This window comes from Opisthocomus hoazin, chromosome W (genome assembly GCF_030867145.1).
Source record: "Opisthocomus hoazin isolate bOpiHoa1 chromosome W, bOpiHoa1.hap1, whole genome shotgun sequence".
NCBI classification, from domain to species: Eukaryota; Metazoa; Chordata; class Aves; order Opisthocomiformes; family Opisthocomidae; genus Opisthocomus; species Opisthocomus hoazin.
The window spans coordinates 1,305,400-1,324,267 of NC_134453.1; the positions used below are offsets into that span (position 1 = coordinate 1,305,400).

The 18,868-nt window shown below is 54.6% G+C and overlaps 1 protein-coding gene across 19 annotated transcripts in view; it reads left to right on the forward strand.

The window, feature by feature from the left end:
* Positions 1–18,868, forward strand: part of LOC104339067 (transcription factor 4) — a 250,864-nt gene that overhangs the window by 178,965 nt on the left and 53,031 nt on the right. For 3 of the 19 annotated variants that reach the window (XM_075446808.1, XM_075446812.1, XM_075446809.1), the window contains exon 1: positions 85–305. The exons of 14 other annotated variants lie outside the window; for them this stretch is intronic. In XM_075446808.1, the coding sequence (XP_075302923.1) occupies positions 237–305 (69 nt within the window). In that variant the 5' untranslated portion in view covers positions 85–236. Of the gene's footprint in view, positions 1–84; positions 306–7,532; positions 7,720–18,868 lie in introns of those variants that run through there. 2 more of the 19 variants (XM_075446807.1, XM_075446810.1) reach the window with 2 other exon arrangements.

Here is an 18,868-nt window from a genome sequence, read left to right on the forward strand (position 1 = left end):
GGCCGGCGGTGCGCGGGCGCGGGGCGGGAGGGGTTGGGGGGGGGGGGGGGGGGGTGAGGCGCGCAGCCTCCGCCCCCGCGCGGCGAATGGTCTCGCCCTGCTTTGCATACGGCGCGCGGCCGGCCCGGGCTGAGGGGAAGATGCGAGCGGCGGCACCGCGGTGAAGGAGGGGAGAGCCGCGCCGGGACCGGGAGCGGGACCGGGAGCGGGACCGGAGCCGGGCGAGCGGCGGGACCATGTACTGCGCATACACCATCCCCGGCATGGGCGGCAACTCTCTGATGTACTACTATAACGGGAAGGCGGTAAGGTGGGGGGGGGCGGCGGGGCCCGCCGCGCTCGGCCCGGCTTGGGGGGGGTCGGGGGCTTTGGGGGGGGGGGGGGTGTGGTGGTTTTTTTCCTTTCTCTTCAGCCCGCCCGGGCTGAAAAGTTTGGGGTGAAGTCAAAGGGGGGGGTGCGGGGAAGGACCGGCACCCCCCTCCCCGCCCGCCCTGTCGCGACTTGCCCGCGCCGACTGCGCTCCTGCGCTGCTTTGGTTTGGTTTTTTTTTTGGTTTTTTTGGCTTTTTTCTTTTTTTTCTTTTTTTCCCCCTTCTCCCCCCCCTTTCCAAACAGAAAAGCTTTAGTTAAGGGGGGAGGGGGGAAAAAAAAAAAAAAAAGCGCCTGGTATTTTGCGCATAACCCCAGCAGAAGGTTTCCACTTGCCATCTGGAGGGTTATTTTATTTTATTTTTTTTTCTCTCTGGCTGGGTCTCGAGAAGGAAAAGTATTTGGGTAGATTTTCAAATTTTTGATGGGGGGGGAACTGTTGCTGAAGGAAAAAAAAATGTGGAAGAAGAGGGTGGGGGGAAGTGTCGCGGGCTGCCCCAACCGGGCTGCGCCCAACTTTTGGCTTCGTCCGGTCGCGATCGGGGCGGCCTTGGTTGGGTGCTGGGGGGGGACACGACCCCCCCCGAGGGAGCCTGACCCCGGGCTGGCCGGGCTGGGGGGCCCGGAGCGGAGCGGGGGTCCCGCGCGGGTGTCAGCGTACGGAATGCCGCGCTCGCGGACCAACATCTCTGCGCAGAGCGGAGGGTGCTGGGGGGGGGGGGTAATTTTAATTTTTTTAAAATATGCTGGTTGGTGGGAGTTGCGGGCCCTGCCTTTTGTTGGGAGCGTGTGGCAAAGAACGCCGTGCGGGAGCGCGGGACGCTGGGCTGGCGGCTGGAAACCGGGGGAACCCGCCCGGGAAAAACAACGGAGAATTGAAACGGCAAAAACAAATAAAGTTTTGTAAATTTACTCGACGGCGCTCTTTTTTTTTTTTTTTGGCCTTTTATTTTTTTTTAATAAATCATCTCTTCCCATTCCCGAGTGGCAGAGGCTCCAGCCGAAGCCTACCTGGCGTTCCCACGCGCCGCCGTAGCTGGAAAAGAAGGCAAAAAGTTGCTCAAAGCTGCTGTTCATCCTCGGCGAGCGATGAAATCCCGGCGACGGCAGCCCGCGAGCAGCGATGCGCGGCGGCACGGTTCCCGACGCTCGGACCAACTTCGTTATTCCCGGGATTTTTCTGGTGGGGGGGGGGAGATGGAGCCTTTGATACGGGAGAGGGGGGCGGCTGCGGGAGCTGGGGGGCTGCCTTTTGTTTGGGGTGCGGGGGTTTTATTTTTTCCCCCCTCGTTCTATTTGTATATATTTTTTTTTTTTTGATGGTTTGTTTGGGTTTTTTGGAGTAATTCAGCACGGAAAGCCGAACGCCCGGCCTGCCTAGCGAGGGGTCCGTGTCGCCGCGTCGTGCCAGCCACCCCGTGGGACGTCGCGGGGCCACCAAACCCCTTTCCCCCCCCGGCTCTGGATGTTTTTCGGAACGTGGCACTGGGAGAAGCCGAGACTACGCGTTCATCGGCGCGGGTGGAAGGGCTTGGCGAAAACCTTGGCCTCGCCGCTTCCCCGCGCCGGGAGAGCACAAAGAGCGGCGAGAGGGTCGCGGCGTGCGAGGGTCGCGGCGTGCCGGGGCGCGAGGCCGGCACCGTGGCCTCTGGGAGGGGGGATCTGGGCGTTTTATAGAGCCGGCGTTGTCGGGGCCCCGGTTCGGCGCTGACGCGGCGGCGTGCGGGGCGCGGGGGTGCCACGCAGGGGTTGTTGGCAGCACCTCGCCCCGGCGCGGGGGGGCTTGCACCCCGTGTTGGGGCAGAGCCCGCTCGCACGGCTTCCCTTGGGCGGCAGAAATCTGAATTCCTCCCAGGGTTTGGGGTTTTTTTTTCCCCCTTTTTTTTTTTCCCCTTCCTTCGCCCCCCCAGTGACAAGTCAAGGAGTTGTTTAAATTCAGTTTGAACTCCCTGCACCGCCAGCCGGCAGCGGAAGCGGGGGCTTCCCTGGGAATAAACAAAAGGAGGAAAAAAATGCAGAAAATCCTTCCCCAGCCCCGCGAGTCGAAGTCGCTGGGGGAAGAGGGAGCGCGGTTGGGTCCGGGAGGCGCAAAAACAGCTGGAAAAAAAAAAATGAAACGGCCAGAAACGCGGGGTTTGCAGAGCACATTTTCTGCAACTTGATTTTTTTCTTTTTTCTTTCTTCCCCCCCGGCTTTTAGGAGAGCTTGCTCTGCGGGAGAGCACTTTTTGCCTTTAACTATTTACTGATGTCGGTCGGTCGGAAAGCTTTTCCTTCCCATCTCTTGCAACAGAGGAGGTTTGGTTTTAGAAAATTTTACAGCGGAGCTGCCGGTGTCAAATCGTAAAGTGCGAAAAGAAGCCAGTGCTCGGGGGTTAGATTAATGGTACAAAATATAAACCTTGGGCTGTAGATTCACTTTTTTCCCCCTAAAATCCTCCGAAAAAGACGTTTTAGAAGAGGAGGTGGAAGTGTGCGCTGTTATCCGTGATTAACCAGACTCTCGCTTTGATTACGATGGAAGCGATGGAACAGGAGCCAGTTATTCCCCTCTCCCCCCCCCCCCAAAAAAAAAAAAGCCTTGCCCCTTGCTGCCCGAGGCGTGGGTGGTATTTTAGGATCTGCGCGTTACCTGAGAGGGGGCGGGTGCAGGGTTACCATCGAAATTTGATTTTCAGAATTGCTGGTTTTCAGTCGCATCTCACCGAGATCTGAAGAAAATATTATTTGGTTGTAGGCTTGAAATGCGTGGAGCTATAAAGAAGAAATTATCGCAGGTGGAAACGAAAAATGAAAGTGGCAAAATTTTTCTTTGAGTGGTATCTTAAGATCACAGCGTCAGCTCCCACCGTGTGCATGTGTTAAATCATATCGGGAAACCTGTAATTATTGTAATTGCTCTTTTTGCTTCATCCTAACGCGCTTCAGCCCGTCTCTCGAGCTAGTTGTTTTGAAATAGTTATTCGTCAAGTCATCAAATCACAAAAAAGTAAACGCTAATGAGTTTTTCCTGTTTGCCTTCTGTCTGCTGTTCTTCTTAGAAAGCTTTTCAACCCCGTAAAGTTCCTCGACGAAGATGAATGCTCCGTGGTACCGTTCCTGCTAACAGGCTGGGCCAAAGAGTGCCATAATTCCATGCACCGCGCTTCATAGTGACAAGTGCGGAGTTGTGAATGGCACCAGGCTGGCGGCGCGCCGGGAGCCGCGCGGACAGAGTTCGCGTTCCGAGGAAATCTCGCGGGCGACGGGAGGGACCGTGGCGCTGGCACCCTTCGGGCCGAGCCGGCGGTGATTCGGCGGGGTGCTCGGCTGTGTTTGCGCAGACGTTCAGCCCGCCGTTTGCTGGGAATGTGGGCAGCGCTGGAAAAAAAAAAATTAAAAAATATATATATTTATTAGCAAAAGTTACGAGGGACTTCAAGCTATTTCCGCAGTGCGGGGATGGATTTTGTGACGGGGTGACGCTGAATTTAGAGCTGCTTCGTCGGACTGCGTCCGCGTACGGGTGGCTGGGGCTTCGTGATCTGAAACCCATATGTGGCCGTCTGTACGTCTGCGTGCAGAAACGCGCGCTGCTCTCGGGGTTCTGGAATACCGGGAAGGCTTCTCCGGGATTCGCGGGGTTTGTGGAAGGGCTGCGTGTTTGTAGCACAAATCAGGATAATCCTGTCGGCTCCCTACTGATACCAAGAAAATTCTCTAAATTAGAATTATGTACATCAAGGGATAGATGTCGTTACAGATAGATACACACAAACGTTTTAACACAACCGGTTGGTCTGTGTTTTACCTTCTGGAGGAAGGGAAGGGGGGCAGAATAATTTTAATAAATTTATTCAGGGCCCTGGAGTTTGCAGCAAGAAGCGTGGCACTGTTTTGAAGGCTCGCGCTGCCTTGCTGTTCAATTAAAACTCACCCTTGGCAGGTCTGAGCGCTTGCTTCCCGGCGCACGTGATGGAAAGAGAAGTGGCCGCGTGTTTGCAAAGCTGGGTTTTGCGGAAATATTTTAGGAATTCTTAAAGCTTAGCGTCCTCGCAGGATGTTAGGTTGAATCTCCGTTTTAAATATGCTTTGCATATGCTGATCAGAAGCGAACTTCACCTCTCATCTGCGCCAGTTTGGAGGTGGTTGTGGTGGGGGTTTTTTGTCTGAAAAGGAAATTATAAATAGAATTTTATTTGGTTATAGATCGATGGTAGACATGGAGAATGATGTTGGGGCGCTGACATCTTATAATAGTGCATATTACGAGCTGCTTTTTTGTGGGCAGGGCTGGGGGGGGGGGGGGGGTTAACAAAAGATCTGATGGCCGGGGCAGTCTGGAAATACCTTTCCAATGGATGGGCAGGAAATTGCGCAGAAGAATTGTTTGTTTCCTGTTGCCGCGTAAATCTGGTTCGCATTAGGCTTGGTTTACTGTAAAATCGCCGTGGCGCTCCGGAGACGTGGGATTTGCTTGTTCTGCGCGGGGGATTTATTTCGAAAAGTGAATATTTGAGCCCCTGTCAGCCAGTTTCTTTCCGATTTGATGAGAATGTGTTGCTAGTGGAACTTTTTTGGGGTGGGTTTTTTTTTTTTGTTTTTTTGTGGTTTTTTTTTTGCCTGGCCTCCAACATTGGGCCAGGGCGCTGGGCGACGGCCGCAGGCACGGGGCGCCTGCCCGAGGCTGCCCTGCCCTTGGGTTGCTTTGCCTTCCTATTTTTTATAACCAACTCTGAGTAATAAAAATCCGAACGCCCTTCTGCTGAGCACAGTCTCCCGTGCAGCCAGAGGCTGCGTGTCGCCGGCTGGCGCGGACGCAGCGTTTTCCTGTCGAAAGCGTTTTGTGCGTAACGTTCGGTTCGGCAGAAGACGCGCGACCGGTGCGTCGGAATGGAGCCCTCGCTCCCTTCTGCTCCGTTTCACCGCGGAGAAATTCTCCGGCTCGTTAAAAAGTTGCGGTTCCATCCCTCGGGGTTCGGCGTGGAGCCGGCGATCTCGGACCCCAGCAGGTTGCTGGAGATACTCAGCATCCAGCTTTGTTCCGGCGCGGCCAGGCCGTGACACCCAGAAATCCCAGCGCGTCCGTCTCACCGGGACGTGTCCTCCCTGACGTTAGGGCAGCTCTCAGCTGACTGAATTTATCTGGCTTCATTTGTCAGGTTTTGGGGTTGGGTTTTTTTTTTTGGGGGGGGTGGGTGCTTGTTTATTTGTTTGTTTTTTTTTTTTTAGTGGAGTTATTTTGGTTTTTGTTTTTCCCGAGAAAGCGTTATTACAGTGTTACCTACTGTAAGCCAGAGTAGCACTTTTTGGTGGGGTTACTTTGGTTTTTATTTTTCCCGACCAAGCATGACCTGCTGTGAGCCAGAGGCGCGTTTAAAGCTGGAGCTTGGCCTCAGCAGGAGCAGAATCAGACCCTTGGGGAGGAAGGATTCGTCCCTCCGTGCTGCGGGCTGCCTGCTCTCCTCCGGCTGGCGACGCTGGCAACGTCTCCCCAGGCGGGGGGTCCGTGCGGAACGCAGGGCACGCAGCCCCCATCCCCGCGTAGGTTCGTTGTGCGCGGTTCGGTGCTGGAGCTTTGGATTCTTTCCCCCGCGAGGATTTTAGTTTTGCCTAGAAAATTAATAATACTTGAGGGGAAAAAAAAAAACAACAAACAACCAAACCCAGAACCCAGCGCTCCCCCAAGTTTGAGCAGAGGAAATTTCGTACACCTGCAGGGCTTTACGAGGTGTCTGCGCGGGAGCGGGGCTGGGGTGAGAACTCACGTGCGTGGGATCAAATTGTGCTTTCAACCGGCTACGACTCCATTTTTTAATTTATTTTATTTTTTTTTTGGGGGGTAATGAAAAGCAGCTGGCTGGCAGGCGAGGGGTCCGTGGCCCCCGGAGGGGTGGAGCGGGGGGTGCTGCCGGGGTTCACGGGCAACGAGCCGCGGCCGCCCTCGCCGTAGCTCCCCGGGGACGCGGCGCGGGGGCACGGGGCCGGTAATTGGAGGGGCCGCACGGGGAGGGTCGTTGGGCAGCTGCTGCCATCGTGGCCGACCCGCCGGAGCGAAGGGGCCGGGGACGAGCCCGGCGAACGCGGGACGCGGCTTCGTCACCTCTGCAGGGGCGAGAGCGGCGGAGCAGCAGCCGCAGCGCTGACAAAGGGGACGGCTGCGGCAAAAAAACAAATCTCGCCGCTTTAAAAATAGCTTTCCGCTCACCGAGAGGCCTTTCGGAATTGTAGTTGAAAGAGTTTATCCAGCAGCTGGTGAATCATCGTTATTAAATTTGGTTATTAGCCCTATGTGCTGGATTTCTTTTTTTCTCCTGAAATTCGTGGTAGCGGCGGCTGTACCTCCTGGAAGACGCCGCGCGGAAAGAACTCGTCCCTCAAGGACAACCTCGTGGAAGAGGTCTCGTGCAGGGCATCTAACGACCCCCTTTTTTTAAAAAAAAAATAAAAAATAAAAAAAATAATAATGCTGAATTACTCAGTGGCTTTCTAATGAATAAAACAAACCGAATTGATGTAATGTGCATATTTAAACCCATTCAGTTAAGTACTGACACGATTAAAATAATCAAATATATTACTTAAAAAAATTAAAAAGGAGAAGTTCCGCACCCCATTATTTTATTGACTTTTAAATATAAATTGCAGAAGTGTTGACGTTCCTAACGGCGTTACAGAGCTAAACTGGCAAATGGGAGGGGGCAAAGCTGATGGCGCATCGTTACTGCTGCGCCCGTCGGTGCCCCGCGCGAGGGCCGCGTGCCCGGGCTGCCCTGGGGAGAGGTGGCAGGGACCGCCAGCGCGTCGCGGCGTGGGGCCGCTCTCCGCAGCGGTCACGGACCGGCTTTTGGAAGCCTTGGGCAGCTTCAGGAAAAAAAATAAGATGGAAATCCAGAGAAGGGGTAGTGCTGGCTGAGACCCGCTGCGCCGGGTCCCTGCGGGCACGTGTGGCACGGAGAAAGGCGTCGGCGCGCGGGATGCTTCGCACGAGGAGAGCCTCTGTTTTTCAGTTGTGATCAGCAGGGAGCGTCGGGTGAGAATCCCAACTGGGTGAGGCCGGGATTCCTTCCGGCGCTCGCTGCTCCCTCCAGCCTTCATCTGATTTTTGGGAAGGAGGATGAAGAGCGATTCTGGTTCAGCCGCGCTTAACCCTTGCTCTGAAATAAGGTGAATGCAGGAGTGGAGGAAGAAGCGATGAAGCCGTGGGTGTCTTTCCAGCGGTGGTGGTTGGAGGTGCTGGGACAGTTGCAGCTTTGGAGTTGCGGAGCGGCTGGGGTTCGCGTGGTTTCTCACCACCTGATGCCTGGCTCTCGCGTCCCCTCCGGCTTCGCAGCCGAGCGCTGGTGGACCTGCGTCCTCGGTTGTCCATGAAGGTAAACCCCTCGCGCCCGCAGCCGGCGCGGCACGGTTCGGCACCGGAGCCCATCCCGCGGCGTCCGTGTGCCCCGGTGCCGCGGGCCGTAGGGCTGGCGAAGCGAGGGGTAGGGACGGCGCGGCCCAGGGAGGTTGTGGAGTCTCCTTCTGTGGAGATGTTCAAGCCCTGCCTGGACGTGGTGCTGTGCAGCCTGCTCTGGGTGACCCTGCTTGGGCAGGGGGTTGGGCTGGGTGACCCACAGAGGGCCCTGCCAACCCCTGCTGTGCTGGGATTCTGGGATTTTTCTTTCCCACCGTCGGAGAATTCCAACTCCTGAATAAAAAAACATCGCCAGGGCGAAGCTTGCCGGTCGCTATTTTGATCCAGAAAACAACAACATCAACAACAAGCGGCGTGGCTGTTTTTTGTGTTGGACTTCCGAAATCGGTATTTAATCAACTGTTCACCCTTCAGAAGTGAAACACGTGCTGTTTCCGGGGGCTCGTTAGAATACAATGCTTCTGCGCTGAGCTAATTTGGGCAGCGGTTGGACGCAAGGTGCCTGGTCCCAGTTCAGGCCCAGATCCCCGTGGCCGATAGTCGCCATCCACTGGGACGATCTTTTTTTTTTTCCTTTCTCTTTTTTCCCCCATTTTTTTTCTTTTTTTTCCCCCATTTTTTTCTTTTTTTCCCCATTTTTTTCTTTTTTTCCCAATTTTTTTCTTTTTTTTCCCATTTTTTCTTTTTTCCCCATTTTTTCCAATTTTTTCTTTTTTTCCCATTTTTTTCTTTTTTTCCCCATTTTTTTCTTTTTTTCCCCATTTTTCTTTTTTTCCCCATTTTTTTCTTTTTTTCCCCCTTTTTTTCTTTTTTCCCCCTTTTTTTCTTTTTTCCCCCCTTTTTTCTTTTTTTCCCCTTTTTTTCTTTTTTCCCCCTTTTTTTCTTTTTTTCCCCATTTTTTCTTTTTTTCCCCCTTTTTTTCTTTTTTTCCCCATTTTTTTCTTTTTTTTTCCCCATTTTTTTCTTTTTTTTCCCCATTTTTTTCTTTTTTTCCTTTTTTTTTTCTTTTTTTTCCCTCCCCACCCCGCCCTTTCTCGCCCCAGTGTGGGTCTGTGGCTTCTGATGGGATAGGCAGTGGAGGTGGCCACTGCCAAGCATCTCTGCGACTCTGGAGAGTTCGTATTCAGCACAGTCTTAGGAACCGTAAAATGGTCTGCTTCGGAGCTGAGAAGAAATAAATATCCCCCCCAGTTCCCGGGGAGCACCGTCTCCCCCGGTTAAGGAATGGGCGAGCGCCGTGCCAGCACCCATCTGTCCCCTGAAGAAGGGCTGTGGATTCTGCCAAAGCCAAGAGAGGGCACCTTGCAGGGCAAAATAAAACGACGTGTGTAGAGCCGGCTCCGTGGCGACGATGGCTTCTGGCAGGAGCCTGTTTCTGCTCATCCCCCTCGCTGCCCGAACCCCACGCGCGGATCCGTGGGAGCTGGAAGCGCTGCAACGGCGTGCGGCGATCTGCCGTGGGTTTGGAGGTTGCGGTAGGAGGTCTTCAAAAGATCTAGGCTGAGGTCTTTAATTTGGTGTGCTGTTAACTCATGGGATGGTAATTTGCTTTCAGTGTCTTATTTATAGCTTGCACTATTTTTCATAGCGACTTTTACCGAGCTAGGGAAAGAGAGAAAAAGGGAAGAGAGATCCAGTAAATAAAACCCCGCCGCAGTAAACCCGTCTGAACATGAGGAAGAACTTCTTCCCTCTGAGGGTGACAGAGCCCTGGCCCAGGCTGCCCAGGGAGGCTGTGGAGTCTCCTTCTCTGGAGATATTCCAGCCCCGCCTGGACGCGGTCCTGTGCAGCCTGCTGTGGGTGACCCTGCTTGGGCAGGGGGTTGGGCTGGGTGACCCACAGAGGTCCCTTCCAACCCCCACCATTCTGTGATTCTGTGGTTCTGTGAACACCGTCCTCGTTACGTCCTGTAGCTCTGCGTTCGATTGGAGAGGAAATGACAGCGTTTTGAGTTCCGTGGGACGAACCCTTCCGTCCGGGGGGAGCAGCCGGTGCCCGCCGCGGGTACCGCCGGGATGATGATGCGGGGATGCAGGCCGTGCCAGCCCCAGCCGCGGGCCGGCCCCACCGCAGCCATTTTTTGTTTAAAAGCAGGTTATGAACGCTTTCACAGCACAGCTGGGCTCTGAAGAGAAGTATTTTTGGGGAAGTTGAGAAAGTTTAATGGAGAAGAGAGGACGGTGGCAACTGGGCCGCTGGCTCAGGCCCCTGCGTTTTTGCATTGCCTGCGATGGGTGTTTAATTAGTCAATTAGTGTGTGTGTGTGACAATCACAGAATGGTCGGGGTTGGCAGGGACCTCTGTGGGTCACCCAGTCCAACCCCCTGCCCAAGCAGGGTCACCTACAGCAGGCTGTAGAGGACCTTGTCCAGGCAGGGCTGGAATATCTCCAGAGAAGGAGACTCCACAGCCTCCCTGGGCAGCCTGGGCCAGGGTTCCGTCACCCTCAGAGGGAAGAAGTTCTTCCTCATCTTCAGAGAGAACTTCCTGTGCTTCAGTTTGTGCCCGTTGGCCCTTGTCCTGTCGCTGGGCACCACTGAAAAGAGTCTGGCCCCGTCCTCCTGACCCCCACCCTGCAGATATTTGTAAGTATATATTGGGTCCCCTCGCAGGGGATGGACTCGCGCTGCTTGTGACATCTGGGTGCGTATCTGATGTCCAGCCAGCTGTCCTGGCCACCCAGTCCCGCTTCATAGGGCACAGGGTGCTTTTGTCGAGCTGTCATTTGCAAAAAAAAAAAAAAAAAAAAGGGTTGGGGGGATTTTTCTTTAATTTTTGTTGTTGGCTTTTTAATCTGCAGCAAGACGTAGACCAGATCCCCGTAAGCACGTACGCGCCTGCAGGGGCCTCACTGGGAATACTGGTGTGCCTGAAGCTGTGCACGCCGCAGCTCCCGGCTGGAGGAGATCCCCGGACTCGGGGAAAACGGGAAGGGAGCTGTGGATGCAGACTTTGACGTGCGCCTGGGCACGCGTGCTGTCACCGGCGCGGGTCGGAAGCTTGAAGAATCACTACCTTCAGTGCTTCCCTCGGGAGGTTTGACGGGTTGGTTCCCTTCCACGCCAGGCACAGGGGGAACCAAGGACCCTTGGAGAGAGCCAGTGCCCGGTGCGGTCAGCAAGGACCCTCCCTCACTGGAGATGGACAAGGGGAACAGGGGGAGTTCTGCCGTGTACCGTCGGCTCGGTGGGGCTTTGACCCTGCAACCGGGTCCCAGCAGGCCGGGGGTCCCCGGGCTCGGCCCCGCTGGGGCCAGCAGCTCCCATTGACTGGGACTGGGGAGCCCTGCCCTGCGACGCCAGGCATCTGTGCCCTCTCCTAGACCTGTGAGGCATGCTGGTGAAGATCCGTTTGTACAGATGACCCTAGAGAGATCTTCTGGAGTAGAAATATTGCTGTGTCAGAGTCCAAAATCTGGTCCCTGACCGTATTTACTTGGAGATCCTGATTGCTACAGCTCAAGACTGCTTTCTTAGAGCAGGAACACCTTTGGCTTGGCTAACAAGCTAAGCTTTGGCCGCTGCTGGCGGCCACGTGTCCAAACGCCGCTCGTAATTTTTAGTCAGGGAAGTTGGATTTGCATAAACGCGTTCGTGTTTTTTAAAATCGGGCTTCATACCTATCTTGCGTGTCGGCTCCAGCGAGCGCCGAGTCTTTTCAGGCGCTCTTTTCTTGGTGGGACTGGGCATCGGGAGATAAGCGTCGCGCCGGCAGACGCTTTACGCTGGAGCTCGTGGTGGTGTGCACCGGCCATCGTTTTCCCCGTGCAATAATTACGGCGTTGAGAGGCGTTCGTGCCGCGCGCTCCCTTTCAGCTCGCGCCGCGTTCGGTTCCCGTTATGCAAATACCGCTTTAAACTTAGAAATGCCAATTTGCATTAATATTTTGGTTTCGGATAGCTAGCTATTGCGTCGCGAAAACAAGTGCATTTTAATGAGCGTTTGGCAGAATGTTGAAAAAAGATACGGTGCTCGTTAAACGCTATTCTGTGAAACGCGGCGTGGTCCGGTGCCAAAAATCATTAGGGTAAAATATAAACTGGTTTTGCAGGCGGCTTTTCCTGCACCCCCCGGTCACCCGAGTCCTCGCTGTGCGCAAGCGCCCTGCCCCGCAGAGAGCCTCGCCCCGCGGAACGGGGACCGCGGGTGCGCGAAGCTCGCCCTCCTCCTCCTCCTCTTTAATAAATTTTTTTGGGCCTGTTAATATTGGAGACTGGAGAAGCCGCTGTTCTGCGAGCTGGCTGGCGGAGGGCTAGGACGGGGTTAACCGAAATTCTTTTCTTCGTTGCTCAGAAGTGATAGAGACTTTTCTTTGACTAATGTAGCTTAATTAGTGGTCAATTAAAACTGAACATTGTTGAATTGGAGCGCTTTGATCAGAATCCTTGGCATGGGCTCCCTTTCTTTAACTGGCCACCATCTTGAATTCATTTGGAAGCGGGAGTGTAAACAAGTTTAAAACTGGTTCTTTTATAAGAAGTCAGCAGGCTTGGAGAGCTGTGGTTTCTTTCTTTTCCTTTTTTTTTTTTTTAACTTCTGTAGGCGGCAATTCAAAGCGGCGTTAAACGAAAACAGTGCTGCACCCTGAAAAGTGCATTTTTCAAAAAAAAAAAAAAAAAAAAAAGAAAAAAGTTGCCTGAATTAATCAGGATTTGGTGATTCCTCCCCGTTCCGTTTCTTGCCGTGATCCGTATTTTCTCTCCGATGAATAATTTCATGATTGTCTGAAATTATATCTCGTGTCCTAATTGGGCAGCGGTTGGGCAGAGCGTGTTCGGGCACCCCGCCGTTGACAAGCAAGCGAAAACAAAATGGGCAGGGAGAGGGATGGGGTTGAAAACTCGTCTGGGGCCTCGGGTTTAATTAGAGAAGTGCAGCTTGGGCTTCGGGTGCTGCTGCACAGCCAGGAGTCGGGCGAAGGCGTGGGGCGGCGACGGCGAAGGGTGCTTGCGGGGTTATTTTAGGGGTGACGTCCTGGAAGGGTTTGGGTCAGGAAGGGTGCGGTCCAGAGGATGGCCCTAAGTGTCCTCCCAGAATATTTTGGGTTACGTTTCCACTGTTGGGGTTACATCTGGGCCAGACAGTTGGGTCATCTCAGCCGTAAGCGTCAAGCGAAGGCAGAGGTGAAAATGCCCCGTCACGGCTCGAAGCTCTGTGCCACCCCCTTGGCGAATGCCCGGCTGGGTCAGACGCTGCGTGGAGCTGGGGCGCGGCTGTGGGTGCTGGCAGGGAATAAAGCAGATTTTAAACCGGTGTGGAGTTTTGGATCAGCAGAGTTCGCTTTCCAAGACGGGTGAAGCAGGCTGAGATTTTACAAATACACGTCTATATATCATTAGCTTTCCTTGAAATGCAGTTATTGAAGCTCCAGTATCCATATTTTTATAAAATAAAAGAAAAACTGGGGGGAGTGGATGGGGATTTTTTTTGTTTGTTTTTGTGTTTGTTTGTTTTTGTGTTTGTTTTGTGTTTGTTTTTGTATTTGTTTGTGTTGGTGTTTTTGGTTGGTGTTTTTTGGTTGGTGTTTTTTGGTTGGTGTTTTTTGGTTGGTGTTTTTTGGTTGGTGTTTTTTGTTGTTTTTTTTTTTTTGTTTGGTGTTTTTTGTTTTTTTTTTTTGTTTTGTTTTCTTTTGTTTTCTTTTTGTTTTTGGTTTTTAGTTTTCTTTTTCAAGTTTTGGCACGTCTGAGCGGGTGACGCTCTCCACGCCGGTGACGCTCTCCACGCCTGACGCGTGTGCGCCGTCGCGGCCCGGCCCGGCTGCGTGCAGAGCACCGGGGAGCTGCGGCGCGGGCGCTTCATTTACATGCCGGCGTGGTGATGGGGAAAACACAACTCGGCGCGTGTTTGGAAATCAGACCCCCGGAGTACCCTTCATTTCAAAGTGCTTTTTAAACACCAAACTCCTCAAACACAGCTGCCTGCGGCTTGGGCCGTGAACCGCGGCAGCTCGAGAGCGGTGGGTTGATTTTTAATTTTTTCTCTCTCTTTCTGATTTGAACCCGCCCGTCTTCTGATATCACAGAATCACAGAATCACAGAATAGTAGGGGTTGGAAGGGACCTCTGTGGGTCATCTAGTCCAAGCCCCTGCCCAAGCAGGGTCACCCACAGCAGGCTGCACAGCACCGCGTCCAGGCGGGGCTGGAATATCTCCAGAGAAGGAGACTCCACAGCCTCCCTGGGCAGCCTGGGCCAGGGCTCCGTCACCCTCAGAGGGAAGAAGTTCTTCCTCGGGTTCAGACGGAACTTCCTCTGCCTCAGTTTGTGCCCATTGCCCCTTGTCCTGTCACTGGGCACCACTGAAAAGAGTCTGGCCCCATCCTCCTGACACCCACCCTGCAGATATTTGTAGGCATTTATAAGGTCCCCTCGCAGCCTTCTCTTCTTCAGGCTGAACAAGCCCAGTTCCCTCAACCTCTCCTCGTAGGAAAGATGCTCCAGTCCCCTCCTCATCCTCGTAGCCCTCCCCTGGACTCTCTCCAGTAGCTCTTCATCTTTCTTGAACTGGGGAGCCCAGAACTGGACACAGTACTCCAGATGAGGCCTCACCAGGGCAGTGTAGAGGGGAAGGAGAACCTCCCTCGTCCTGCTGGCCACACTCTTCTTGATGCACCCCAGGATCCCATTGGCTTTCTTGGCAGCCAGGGCATGGTGCTGGCTCATGGTTAACCTGTTGTCCACCAGGACACCCAGGTCCCTCTCCGCAGAGCTGCTCTCCAGCAGGTCTGCCCCAGCCTGCACTGGTGCCTGGGGTTGTTCCTCCCCAGGTGCAGGACCCTGCCCTTGCCCTTGTTGAACCTCATCAGGTTCCTCTCTGCCCAGCTCTCCAGCCTATCCAATGATGACGGAGTTTGGGTTCGAGTCGGGCTCGGCCGAGCACAGATCTGCGTGTCACGGTTCCTGCGGCCGCCTTTTAGCCGTGCGGATTCCCACGGCCCCAAGACTCCCGGTATTAACCAGGTTTGCTCCGAACCTCTCCCCCTCCACGGCGCGGGGTCGGCAAGCGCTGCCCGGGCGGCGGAAAGCTCGCAGGCCGCTTTTCCTCCCCGAGAAGCGAGGTTCGAGGGGTTCGAGCCGCCGCCGCGCGTGTTGAAGGCCGGCGGCGTGGGCTGGAGCTGACCTCGAAGCATCCATCCCCTTCCCACCCTCCCCGGCAGCCTCGCGCCTTCGCCTCCTCTGTGCGATCAGAATACTTCATAACGTCGATCTCCCACTGGAAATCGTAAGAGAGAAGTTGAAGTGAATTTAATTAATTAATTAATCTGTATTTCCTAACGGCGGCTGCCTCGCTCCGGGCTGGAACTGGAGGAGGGACCTGGAGGGAACCGCTCTGCGGCGGTGGCACGGGCAGATCGCTTTCTCGCTTTGAATGATGGCGTTTTCAACTTGGAATCCCTTTCATCAGAAACCGGGTGAAAATCAGAGTCCTAAACAATAATTAAAATAAAATCTCCATCTCTTGACAGAGAGAGAAACTGTTTATAGTCAATGTGCCTTTCAGCCTTCCCTCGTGCCTTCTCCCAAAAGGGCTGATTAGGATGTAATAATTGGGGATGATAGCAGGAGGAAGACGACAATTCCATTTAATTAAAGATAATTTATTTTACTTTAACTTGGTGATGTCCCACATGAATAAGAGTAGATTTAGCAGATAGATTTATTAATGGGTACTGACATCTCTGCTGACAGAAAAAGCAAACATTTTCTCTCCTCATTGTTTTTTATTGTGTCTCGGCACCTGAAGCCGCTGTCGCCCCGCTTCCCGCCGTTCCCGGAGACGGAGCCGTTCCCGCAGAGGGCACGGCTGCCGATCCACGGCTCGCGGCGGGGCCGAGGCAACGGGTTCTCCCTAAAAACCGAACCGCGGGAAGGTGGACTTGGTACTGGTGGTTTTATGGTTGACCCTGATGATCTGGAAGGTCTTCTCCGACCCAGATGATTCTGCGACTCTGCTCTGTGATTCTCTGCTGCTGGCGACGCAGGGATCACAGAATCACAGAATGGTCGGGGTTGGCAGGGACCTCTGTGGGTCACCCAGTCCAACCCCTGCCCAAGCAGGGTCACCCAGAGCAGGCTGCACAGCACCGCGTCCAGGCGGGGCTTGAATATCTCCAGAGAAGGAGACTCCACAACCTCCCTGGGCAGCCTGGGCCAGGGCTCCGTCACCCTCAGAGGGAAGAAGTTCTTCCTTGGGTTCAGCTGGAGCTTCCTCTGCTTCAGTTTGTGCCCGTTGCCCCTTGTCCTGTCGCTGGGCACCACTGGAAAGAGTCTGGCCCCGTCCTCCTGACCCCCACCCTGCAGATATTTAGAGGCATTTCTAAGGTCCCCTCGCAGCCTTCTCTTCTCCAGGCTGAACAAGCCCAGCTCCCTCAGCCTCTCCTCGTAGGAGAGGTGCTCCAGTCCCCTCCTCATCCTCGTAGCCCTCCGCTGGACTCTCTCCAGTAGCTCTTCATCTTTCTTGAACTGGGGAGCCCAGAACTGGACACAGGACTCCAGATGAGGCCTCACCAGGGCAGTGCAGAGGGGAAGGATGGGCTGGAGCTGGGGCGCAGGGCACCTGGTGGCAGCCAGGGCATCCTAGCCGGAGTAGAGCAGTTCACCGGTGATTTTTTGGGGATGCTCCACCAGCCGCAGTCCTAAATGGGGCCCTCGTACTTCTTTGTGTTGTCCCAGTTCCTCCCAGCGCGCCCAGCGCCCGCTGCGCTCCCCGCTGCCGAGCGTCGCGGCTCTGCCGATGGGTGCCCACCGCGAGGGCACGCCGATGGGTGACAGCCCACCGCTGTGCGGAGCGCGTGCGGGGGCTTCAGGCGGACAGAGGAGGTCTGCTGGACGGCTGTGTGTGCCTGCAGTGGTTTGATGGCGCTGGGCTGGGCAGGTGATGGCCAGAAACGTCGGAAGAGTGGAAGATTAAGGCTCTTTGCTTGAGGAGAGGTTTGAGAGGGAAAGACGGGCGGATGTCTGATACGTTCCCCTTCTCTACATGTATTTGCAAGCAGAGCATTGAAAATTAAAAAAGAACAACAACAACAAAAAAAAAAACACACCAAAAAAAACAAACAAAAAAACCAAAAAACCCCACAAAAAGGTTCTCAATAAATGCAGTGGAGAAAACGAATTTGGAAAGCAGATCCCAAGAGAAGGAAAAGCCGTGAGGCAGCGCTTTACCTTTTCTCCGTCTCTTCTGGGAAGTTCTGTACTAAAAAAATAAGAAGCTTGAAGACGTGCTCGCTTACACGAAACGTGAATTAGGATGCACGTGGGGAAGCTGCCCCTGGAACTCGGCCAAGCGGCACCTTTGTCCTTTTCATCGTCACTTTTATTTCTGTTTTCCCCCTCTTTTTTTTCCCCTCTTTATTGCTTCTTTGGAGATCGGGGTCTGCGACTGTTGAAATCCTGGGAACCGCAGGACGCTGGCTGAATTATTTGAAATTCTGTCGCATCTCTCCGGTCACACCCCTGGCTCTTTGTCCTGTCTCCCTGCCCGCTCCCTCTCGATTCTGCGTCTCCACCTGGACGCGTCTCCTGCTCCTCTCCCTTGCCCTCACAGAATCACAGAATGGTCGGGGTTGGCAGGGCCCTCTGTGGGTCACCCAGTCCAACCCCCTGCCCAAGCAGGGTCACCCACAGCAGGCTGCACAGCACCGCGTCCAGGTGGGTCTGGAATATCTCCAGAGAAGGAGACTCCACAGCCTCCCTGGGCAGCCTGGGCCAGGACTCCGTCACCCTCAGAGGGAAGAAGTTCTTCCTCATCTTCAGCTGGAGCTTCCTCTGCTTCAGTTTGTGCCCATTGCCCTCCTCATCCTCGGGGTCCTTCCCTGCGCCCCGCCGCGGTGAGGCCAGTCTAACCAGTGGTTGCTGGGCGGGTTGCACCCTGGTTTGCCCAAATCGGGTAAGGCAGCCAGCTCTTTCCCTCTGCTCTGGAGTCGCCAGCTCCTCATCGGCTTTCATGGAGTCGGCATCTCCAAATTCTTACCGTTTTCTTGTTTCGTTTTCCCACCCCAGATGGCAAAGCCATGCCCAGCTGCATGTCCCTGCCGAAGGTTTAGTGCCTGACGCTGCTCTCCGCCTCTGCCCATCTTGGCCGCTGCCGGTGGTGCCAGTGATGCCGGGCATGCCCCTCGCTTTGTCCCTGCTACAGCACGCTCTTTCACACGGCGAGGGCTTCCAGCTCTGCCCTTCCCTGTGGCCCGCTGCTACCTACTGACTGAATTTCCCTCTCGCTGGATTTTTCTCCTCTTCTCTTTCTGCTTTGCTTTCCTCTTCAAGGCCAGGTTGGATGGAGCTCTGAGCAGCCTGGGCTGGTGGAAGGTGTCCCTGCTGATGGCAGGGGGGTTGGAACCAGAAGATCTTTAAGGTCCCTGCCAACCCAAACCATCCTACGACTCTATTCTTGGCCCTCATCCCTGGGGCTTCCTCTTGCCGTAGGCGGCCATCGCCCAGTCTCCCCTTGGCCACTCTTGGCCCTTCTCCTTCTCTCGCTCTTCCCTTTCTTTCCCTAATGCCTGCTGGAAGCCGTGGTGCTTTGGTGGGACCGTGGGCGAGCTCAGCCTCCCAGTTCCGTGGGAGCCACGGGAAGCAGCATCGGGGCAGAGCGGAGCTCGCCGGCGGCGCCCGGGGCTGGGTGCGTTCGCTCCTGCGCTGCCTCGGTCACCGTCCGGACCGGCTGCCTGGGAAAGACAAACGGCAGAAAAAAATTGGAAATCTCCGGCTCTATTTATGTTGTTGCTTTTTTAGAGTGTGTATGACTGCGCGGGGGTGACATAATGATGTCATTTATTTTTTTTTTTTCCCCCCTCTAATTTAGTTGACCCCTTTTTAACTTTGGGCGTTGACGAGATGCAGCGTTCGGCAGCCCCATCTGGAAGACATTTGAACGGAGCAGGATCTGCAGGCTTAGGGGATCGTACAGGGTGGGATGAGGGGAAAGAAAAGCCAGGCAGCTAACGCGTACGGTGTGCGAGCGGGACAGCCGGCGACCGTGAAGAGGTGGCTTGGTCCCGGGTTCGGTGTCACACCTCAAAGCCAGCTGTGGTCGGTGGAGCCGGCGCTTGGCAGTGGCTTCTGAGCCGGCATCGAGTTCCTGCCCGGTGGCGTTGGGGCGAGCGAGA